The 10,426-nt window shown below is 42.3% G+C and overlaps 1 protein-coding gene across 1 annotated transcript; it reads left to right on the top strand.

Moving 5' to 3' along the window:
- The first annotated feature begins 232 nt into the window (after positions 1-232).
- LOC108879934 (zinc finger protein ZXDC) lies at positions 233-9,416 on the top strand. Its single transcript, XM_018671384.2, has 10 exons — positions 233-2,422; positions 2,786-2,938; positions 3,448-3,526; positions 4,481-4,611; positions 4,859-5,029; positions 5,629-6,413; positions 7,263-7,350; positions 7,474-7,646; positions 7,821-7,922; positions 8,665-9,416. Exons 1-10 carry the CDS (start codon positions 262-264, stop codon positions 8,749-8,751), a joined length of 3,930 nt encoding a protein of 1,309 aa, XP_018526900.1. The 5' UTR covers positions 233-261; the 3' UTR covers positions 8,752-9,416.
- Positions 9,417-10,426: the final 1,010 nt, after the last annotated feature.

The following is a 10,426-nucleotide window of genomic DNA, read 5'->3' as shown; positions in this document are numbered from 1 at the left end:
AGCTAGAATGAACACATACTGACTGGGACTGGAAATGTAGACTCAAAGAGTTTTGGCTCCCATTGCACTTGCAAATTAGTCCATTATTAGCAGAATGATTCTTTCAAATGTAACGATAAAAGTTTAGTGGTAAAAATTAATCCCACGGGGATCTAGTGCAAGAAAATATTCTACGCTTTCATTAAATGATAACGTTTCTGCCTGTGTGTACGTCAGGCAGGCAGACCCACACTTTACACGCAATAGGCAAGCACGATTATTATGGGACAAACGTGTTGCTCGCCATGTCGGAAATTACACGTAGCCCCTGAAAGCACCACTCGGCCTGCTGTAAACTGCATAGTGATTCTGTGGATTATCCCTATCTACTGGGGCGGGCCTTTTCCGTGTTGCTGCTACAGGGATACCAAGATGGAAATTCAGGGGCTATCTGAAGCCCAAAACATTCACTCTCAACATGGCGCCCTACAAAGAACCACTTCGTCTCCACTTCGTTCGTCTACAGGATCGAGACCTCGTTTTATTTGCGCTGAAAATGAAACGGACGGACAACTGCCGATGTCTGAACCACAAAGAGACAACAACAACAACACCAGGCCGAGGACATCGCCGTTTCGCCTACTGGCGGAAAATGGCAGCGGGACAGCTTGTTTGCCTATTAGCAAACAGCAACCAACCGATAAAACTAATCTTCCGAAACCGGCTCTTGGACTTAATAACGTGAACACTGAGAAAGAAAATGAGCTCAGCGCACTACTCGATTGTCCTGAGTCCGTTAAACCTGCGTGGAGATACGGGATTGAAAGTGTGGATACTGTAATGCAAATGGCGCTGCCTCTGTTTGAAGGGGAAGAGGAACCGATACCGCAGCGGCAACTAACGTTACCATTTCCAGGTTTACGGCAGCAGCGTGAGGACGGCGCCTTTAAGCAGACTTCACTTGCCACCCGAAGCGCTGCTGCGCCGGAGAGCTTCTGCGCGGCGAACAGGGCAGATAGAACCACCCAGGAATTATTTGTTGTTTTTAATCTCGTTGAAGAGGATGGCAACGGTGAGGAAAGCAAATACCGAGTGGATGTATCATCTGAGGACCGCGATAAAATAAAAGCTAAAAAGCAAGAGTGCTCTAAAGCAAGTCCCTGTGGCTTCATGGAGGTTGGAAACAGCAGTAACGTTCTTCTCTGTGAATCTAATGACAACTTGAACTGTCTTGATACCCAGGCCTTGAAAAAAACTGAGTACGTTTCCAATCTTCTGAAAGGTAATTCTACCGTGGTAAGTGCTAAACAGACTGGTGTCTGTCACCACACTATCAAAGACGTAGTTTTGACAAACAAATATGGCGATAAGATTTGTGGTCAGATTTGTACCGAAAACGACGAGAGTAAACTGGCCAGGGCGCTTTCGCCACAGTCCCGTATTGACGAAAGCAGTGCCTTGGTTTCGGGGAACTCTGGCATTTCGGAAGCCATGGACACCTCGGACTTTATTTCAGACTCAACTGGGCTGCAGGGCAGTGTAAACCCAGTCATGGCCTCCATAAGTCCGCCTGCCAGTGAAACCTTTTCCGGAACTATCACGATAAACAATCAAAGCATCATAGTGACCATAGAAAACGGGATACTGACTCTCGCTGCCCCACCAGAGGGACATGTACACAAAGAGGATGACATGGTCAGCTTGAAGGAGCATCTAGGCATGAAAGACCATGAGGATATTGTTCTTCTTAACTATGACAGTGGCACTAAATCCATCGGGAAGATCAGCACTCTTGCAGTATCCAGCACCAGCCAGCAGGAAGAACCCAAACCTGGTTTGTCTGTGAGTGACTCAGAGCTGGCTCTGGTGGATGACTGCTCATTATCAGAGCTTGGAACTTCTCTGGACTCCTGTTCCATTGTCAAGCAGGAAGCAGGGGTACTGTGTGCTGTAACAGAGGCTGATCTGGTCACCCCATCCCCCAAAGCCACTGTGGCAAGCTGTGACAATGAGGACTTCCAGTCTGTGCCACCAATTAAGTCTAAGAAAGAGACTGTGGCCTCTTTTGGATGCCCAGAACCTGGCTGCTCCAGCTCATTTGATACACGTCAGAAACTCAAGGTTCACCTCCTGCACCACGCAGAAGATCCACGTCCCTACCAGTGCACTGTAGAGGGCTGCGGCTGGGCTTTTGCCACTTCTTACAAGCTAAAGCGGCACCTTCAGTCCCATGACAAGCAGCGGCCACATACCTGCAATTTTGAAGGCTGCGGGCGGCGTTTTACTACAGTGTACAACCTTAAGGCTCATGTAAAAGTACATGAACATGACAATTCCTTCATTTGTGAGATATGCAGTGAGAGATTTCGCAGTGCTGCACGACTTGCCAATCACCAGAGGGTCCACTTTGAGCCGCAGAGGCCCCACAAGTGTGAATTTCCAGGTAATAAAAGTTTATTTTTCAATTTCCACCTTTTCTGTGTACTCTTACTCAACCTGCTGTTGGCCAACAATAGTTGCATTGGACAAGGTAAATTACCCAAAAGGATAGTCGCACAAGGGTTGCACAAAGGTTTTAGAGCTACTAATGAGTAAGGCGATGCTAGAACTACTCACGTCACAGTCATGTGTACTCAGTTTGATTAGTAATTCCAAAGAAATGAGCAAGGCAAAAGCGTTTATGTTGTTGTTAGGGAACCCTGTTTAATTTTAACTTTAAACCTTTTCCAGAAATGAATACAGTAATGTTAACATTTAAACTCATATTGTTGCAATCAGTTTACAGTCTACTGTTGTCTTTCTATAGGCTGTGAGAAAACCTTCATCACCTTCAGTGCCCTGTTCTCCCATAATCGCACTCACTTTAGAGAAACTGGCCACTTCACCTGCACCTACCCAGGCTGTGATAAGACTTATGACAAAGCCTGTCGCCTCAAGATCCATATGAGGAGTCACACTGGTAAGCAGATGCTAGATCTGAGTGTCACTAAAGCTGCTTTTACATGTGCATGCAACCCTGAATTTTTCTAGATATTACACAGAGGATCTGTATTTATGAATGCACATGTCGTAATTAGTTGAACTGGACATTAAACAGACTTTACCCTGCTAATACGCTACTGTAAAGTCCATGCTTCTTGTTTGTACAAAAGTCCACTTTCTTTTTAAGAATAAGTCATTTCTCAATCACATGATGCTGTTAATATGATGCTCTTTGTTTACTAATTTCAAATGAGAGTAGCTGCTAATGCTGCATATTTCCAATACATTACATTACAAAGTGACATTACATTACAAAAATAATATGTCTGAACTGAACTGTCTGAACTGGTTAAAAGGGGGCCAGTTTTGTGATACCAGAAGGACTGGGTTAAGCCCAAACTTATATAGCATATTATCAACTAATTGTCTTGGTGATACAAGCCTCAGATCATGAACACTGATAAATGATCAAATTCCTGTTTCCAGGTGAGAGGCCGTTTGTCTGTGACTCAGAGGGCTGTGCCTGGTCCTTCACCAGTATGTCAAAGTTACTCCGACACAAACGGTAAGTCGTCAGATAACTAATAAACTAGTTGTGTGTGTGTGTGTTTGTATTTGTGTCATGCTTTTGTGGTTTAGGTTTTGATGAATTTGCAGGTTTTGATTCCCAGTGCCTTATTTTGTGTAGTTTCAGTTTTGATATAGGTTCACCAAAATTGAAGGTGTTTCTTTTTCACATAATCTCTCTGTTTGTTAAAACATGATAAAATGAAAAAGTTATTTTGCGCTCAATTGTGACTTTTATTTTAATGATCCAATATCGATTCCTAAAATCCTGAGATTGATCTTTGCATATCTGCACAAATGTTAAAATGTTGTACTGTTGTTTTACAGTGTGATACCTTGCATTGCGAAAGTCTTTTAAACTGTGATGTGAGCAAATACTAAACCGTAAACTGTTTTATTAGACTTTAGTGACTCAGTCTGTACCCTGCAGATAGATAACACTAGGAAGTCAGCAGATCCCAGACTGATCTCTTGTCCACATGAACATTGCAGATGATGTATTAAGCAGAGTTTCAGTTTCTGCTGTGTCCTCCCTCTCAGTGGTAATTGTGTGCTTTACTTAGTTGAAGCATTTGCTACTGATGGTTGTTGTCATCATGCATATTTTTTAAATATGCACAATACATATGTTTGCCATGCTTAACTGTTTTGCACATGCCTATAATGTGCATTATACAAAATGTTATTTTCAAGGAAATGTTCACTGTTGAATGAAGAAGTTACCAGATTAAATTCTGTGAAGCATTTTATGCAGCTTTATTTATCCAATGTAACGAACTCATCAAGAATCAAATGTAATCAAATCATATTGAAATGATGTGATTCTGGATTTTCTGGGTCGAAATCCACTCTGTGATTTCATATCCAGCCCTACAATTTATCCGCCCATTACACCAATAATGATGTATGAGAATGTCTCGCTGACCACAATCTCCTTCTCTACATTTATCAGGAAACATGACGATGACCGTCGATTTGTCTGCACAGAGGAGGGCTGTGGAAAGTCTTTCACCCGTGCAGAGCATCTCAAGGGTCACAGTATCACTCATCTGGGCACTAAGCCCTTCCAGTGCCATGCAGAAGGTAGGTAAAGATACCAGAACCAAAATGTGAGCAGCACGTTTTGCTAAGAGGAAGTCAGTTGTTGTAGATTACGTGTTTTTCAAAAATCAAATAGATAAGACTATTTGCAGTTGCAGTATTTGCAGCAAATGAATAGAAAGAAGGTTACCTGCACAGTAGAGTACTGTGCAGGTAAATAAATCATAACATTTTTTTAGTTTCACCTTCCGAGCAAGTAATTGTGACATATATGTATGTTTTTCTTGAGGCTGTAATGCCAAGTTCTCAGCACGCAGTAGCCTGTACATCCACTCCAAGAAGCATAAGCAGGACACCAGCACCCTGAGGACCCGCTGTCCTGTGTCCAACTGCTCCAAGCACTTTTCCTCCCGCAGCAGCCTTAAGAGCCACATGCTCAAACACCACCACCTCAGTCCTGGTTAGTAATGATAGATGTTCCAGTGTTTGTTTGGGGGCCACAGCACACAAGTATGACAGAAAAATACACATGCATATTTTCAAAAAATGAATTCCAACTAGATTGTGTTTGATAACATTTTTGTATGTAGTATTGACAGAGTTAATGTAGAACTTTCCACATTATGATTATGAAACCCATAAACATTCAGCAACGGTACTAAGCCCAGCTAAGCTCACAGTTCAGCATATCTTCAGGCTACACACAGAGAGACATACACACGCATGCATACACACACACTGGCTAGAATTAAGCAGTAGCAGCAGGTGTACAGAAAATGGGTTCTATCAGACAGCACAGGCAGATGGAAAAGGGATCAGAAACAGATTGCTTTAAATTGAGAGTTGAAGTCACTTCTGCTGATTAACAGGAATCTTAGAATCAGCAGGAAAACAACTATCTAGGTCTGTGTCTTCACTTGTCAACAACTGATCTTATAACCATTTGGCTCAAGCTTACTTGATGTATAACAGTTGTGTTTAACTCAAACGATTTATTCCACTAGAGGCTGTGGGATAAATGTTGATTATCCTATAACTTTTGCATATCCTCTATCCCAGATGTTTTGAACCAGATGGACACCACACCCACCTTGACCCCCAGTAGCGAGCTTATCAGCTCCAACTCAACAACAGTTGCTGGGTCTGGTATTACTGGGGGCGACCAGCTGAACAATTTGGACCTCAGCTCTCTTTTCTCTGCTGTGCCCGGAGGCACTGCACCCACTGCTGGTATCGGAGTGGGAATTCCTGTTGGCGGTAGCAGCTCTAATGGCACCTTCACCATGGACCTTTCCCTGGTCAGCTCAGGCATCCTCACTATCGACCCCTCCTCAGTTGGAACTACACTTGGTACTAGCACTAGCACCACGTTGGCCAAGACTGTGGACCCTCTTATCCTAGCAGCCAGTGCTGACATGGGCCCTCCCCATGGTCTGGAGGGAACAGTGGGTGATGTCCTGCCCCCACAGGGAACCCTAAACCTAGATGATGTGCAGACGGTTACCCCGGAAGCCCTTGGAACCCTCACTGCTCTCACCGTGCAGGGTGCTGGTGCCTCTGTTGACCCCACTTTACAACACCCACTCAGCTCCTCCAGCACCCTAAGTGTAGAGGCCACAACCACCCTGGCTGTGGCTCCTGTGGCCGAGCTGCTGGCCTCACCCTCTACGGTGGTGGAGGTTGGTGGGCAGAGGGGAGCGGGGCCTCTGCTGGGCTGTGTAGAGGTGCTGGGGTCTCCAGAAGGAGGAAAAGTCCTCACCCAGTTTGTTTTCCCCACTCACAGCAGCAGCTTCAGCTCTCAGAAAGACCCAGAACTCAACTCTGTGTCAGCAAGCAGCTTCCTAGTGAGTAGCCACGCAGTTTTTTAGACTAGCGCATTGGTTGTCTGCAGAAGTTATGAATATTTACATTTTCATTTACAAAGTGTACAATTCTGAAAGGAGAAGAAGATGGATTTTGGGGAATTGCAGAAATATCTGCTATTATCAGCCTCACTGTGGTTGGTACTCAAGTCTATGGGTGGTTTTGAGAATGAGATGTAGGCCTTAAATGTACTACAGCTCAAACAGTTACTCACAATTAGTCTAACAAATTACCTAAACCTAAAATTATCAAAAGCCAAAGCTACGGTGCTCGTCATAAACGCAACTGAGTCTTTTAGACACAGTACAAAAAAACATAATAACATAATATAACATAATAAAAATACGCTGTAAAAGAAATATACATAAGAATTAGATGAGGAGGGTGGAGTAACCAGGGTTAGGTGTACATTGTTCAAGTGTTTGTTGAGCTTTTGTTATTTCTTAGCTTGAAGTGGTCCCACGCCAAAACTTTGCCTTGCTCTCTTCATGTTTACCTTTTGATTTCTATGACAGCTCAAAAGTAGCTTGGGTTTCTCTGTTGAATTTTAATTGTGCCTCCTGTTGCTGCCACATAGTGAAAATCATTTTATTGCTTCAAGACACACTACACAACTTCATTGATACAAAACGTGTCAATTAAATTCCTTGTGACTGACTAAATTCTAAGCGATCAGCAATTGATCATCGTTTAATTTTGCCCATCCTCACCACTCAGTCACCTTTTAAGAAAAAATTCCAGAAATGTACTGTGTCCAGCACCACTGCTGCATTGTAATAATAATTATAATAATAATTGCAGTCCTAATGAATACCTATTTTGTGTACAAGGAGAGTGGAGGCTCAGCCAGGACTGACTACAGAGCCATCCAGCTGGCCAAGAAGAAGAAGAAGCAACGAGGCCCATTAGCTTCTCCTGGTAACACACACTGATCAATTTCAGGCTTTTATTCAATGGCCCTCATTCAGATTGGACAGAGACTAGAGACTAAAGTGACTATACAACAGGGAATGATTTTGATGTTGTCTTTGCCCAATCCAGGGAGTTCAGGATCAGGCCAGAGAAAAACAAAAGGAGCAAAGGCAGCCATTGCACCAGCGCTGCTGGCTCCCTCTGGTGCTCGCTATGGTGAAGGAACTGCAGCCATCAATGGGGGCCTGACTTTGCGCGACCCCGTCACTGGGGCCCAGTATGTCCAGATCCAGCTGCTACAGGTGAGATGCCCAGGTGTCTGATTACACTACAGTTTGTTTTTTCTGACTAGTCTGTGTGTAGATGTGTACTGAGAGAAGCATTTTCTAAATTGGATGGCACAGACTGCACTGAATAGCCACATAAAGCATAGCTGTTGTTGGAAGCCATGCTGACCAATGTATGCATACCTGCAGGACGACCCAGCCAGTGATGGCGATCTGGCCTTTCAGCTGAGCTCTCAGCCCTCCAGCTCCCACTCTCAGCTCACTGTTGACCTGCCTGTCAACATTTTACAGGTGAGACTGTTTTCAGCTACATTTTCTGTTGTCTTTTATTATGCCTCCACACTGGTGTCAGAAGTAATCAAAGCAATTTAAAGAATTTCTTCAAAATTTGGCACAAATGTTCACTTGGACTCAAAGATGAACTGATTTGATTTTAGTGGGCAAAGTTCAAAGTTACTGTGACCACACAAAACACATTTCACATCCCAAGAATTAATTTGCTAATTATGACAAAATTTCACACAATTAGCCATTACTCAACGCCGTTACTCAGGAACAAAAGGAGAAATTGTGTCCATATTTCCTGCAATATTATAATAATAATAATGGTTGGTGAAGGCATACACCTGTGAGCTGGTAATATTAGTATATATCATATCTCTTTTAGAAACTGTAATGAAAAGCAAGTTAGTGATACAGAGAGGTTATATTTTACAGCAAAGCAAACTTTACCCCAAACAAAAATCATGGCACGGTAAGTTTTGTGAAAATACTTTTTATTTCAGTTTTTTTTTTCTTTCATTACTTGCATAAATATTAATGACAGTGAACACAATGATAAAGTGATAAATGTAGATGTGAAGAAAAAAGCAAGTAAAAATTAAAGCTGCAAGCACAGTATATGTGTCGTTACTGTAGTATGGAAGCTTAAGTTTTCCACATGTAGTGAATGCCAGATGGGGAACTGATGACTTCTGCAGTATTCTTTTTGGTTGTGATGTAAGACAGTAGAGCTCTGTTATTGTGTTCACAGGAACCTTCAGTGATGGCTGAGGATGACAATGGCTCTGACAACTCCCAGTTTACAGGAAGCACAATTAACCTTCAGGACTTAGAGTGATCACCAGAGAGCTGCAGGCCAGAGGTGTGCTGCAATGATTGATCTCTCTGGCACCTTATCACTGTCCACAATTTACATCAACAAACATACCTTGAGATGTTTGACTCCATCAAACAGTTGACCTGTTGTTTCCCAAGACTTTGAAAGCATTTTTGGACGTGCTGTCAATATAGTTGAGGAAGGAGGTGGACATGATTTCACATAATGCACCTTGAGAAGAGGATATAAGAGTTCTTTGTTCAGAAGTCCAATTTGTACCAAAATCAAACCTGTGAGCACTCTCATGTCAAAGAGACATCAGAGGCTCCGTAATTCCTCTGCATCCTGTGGGTATTAACAGTAACGGTGTCTATTCCATGGTGCCACATTGCCACTCATGCACACTTGGTGTGCTATCTACGCTCCAGTTGCCTTACAGACACCTCATGCTGTGCACAATTCCACCAGGTTATCTACTTTGTTGTCATTTTGATTTGACAGGTTTTGTTAGATTTATTTTTCATGTTCATGTTGAAAACATGCCTGTTCATGTGTTTATATACAGTATGTAATGAGTTAATACTTAATTGTGAAATTTCATTTGTTTATTTATTGTTTAGCTGTGGGTTTACAGAATGGCAGAGCCAAACACAAAGATGAATTAAAGAATTAAAGCACAATCAGAACAGTTTGTGGAGAGGCCCTCATTTCACCTTTTCACCAATCATGATATGTGTTTAAATCTTAAGCAAATAAAAGATATATTGACCCCAGAAAATATTCAGACCCCTTCACTTTTTGCACACTTTGTGTTGTAGATTTAATCATAAAAGGATAAAATAGCCCATTTTGCTTGTCACTCTGTGGCCCTGAGTGTAGACTGGCAAAGTGAAGAATGTTTGAAACTTTTCAAAAGTATTCAGACCCTTATTTTAGTGCTTTGTAGAAACTTAAAGCTTTTAGTCTTCTTCAAGTTTATCCCATTCTTCAAGAAGATACTAAAAAATTATGGTGTCACCACCATGCTTTGCCATAAGGGTGGTACTATCCAGGTGACTAACAGTGCCTGGTGTTTGCCAAATGTAGTGTTTGAGGCCCCCCCCACCACCACCACCGAGGATGCAGTTTTTGTCTCATTAGACCAGATAATTGTTTTTCTTCATGCCCTTGTCATGTCTTTTAAATACCATTTTGACAAACTCCAAGCAAGCTATCATGTGCTTTTTTTCCCCATGAAAACAGGTTCATCCAGCTGTGAACTCTGTTAGAATGATTGTTGGTCACCTCCCTCATCAAATCCCTTCTTGCGTGGTTACTCAGTTTGTCCAAACAACTCCAACTCAATGAAGAATCTTGGTGGTTTCAGACCTGATAAAATGCTTCACCACATTTTTGTTGCAGAGAATGCACAGTATTCCATGGACTTCAAGAATTGGTTTTTGTTCTGACATGCAGTGTGAATTGAGGGACCTTACACAGGCATGTGCCCTTCTACACTATGTAAAATCAATTCAGTTTGCCACAGGTAGACCTCCAGTTCTGGACAGATCTCAAGTGTAACTTAAGCAATCAGAATGCACTTGACCACAATTTGGAATACTTGATACATTTGTAAATGAGAGATTCACTTTTTGATTTTAAATTAATTTGGAAAAAATCCTAAAACCACGTTTTCACTTTATCATTATGGGTTGAG

This window comes from Lates calcarifer, unplaced genomic scaffold (genome assembly GCF_001640805.2).
Source record: "Lates calcarifer isolate ASB-BC8 unplaced genomic scaffold, TLL_Latcal_v3 _unitig_79_quiver_1855, whole genome shotgun sequence".
In the NCBI taxonomy this organism is placed as follows: Eukaryota; Metazoa; Chordata; class Actinopteri; family Centropomidae; genus Lates; species Lates calcarifer.
This window is presented reverse-complemented; position numbering and strand designations above follow the sequence as displayed.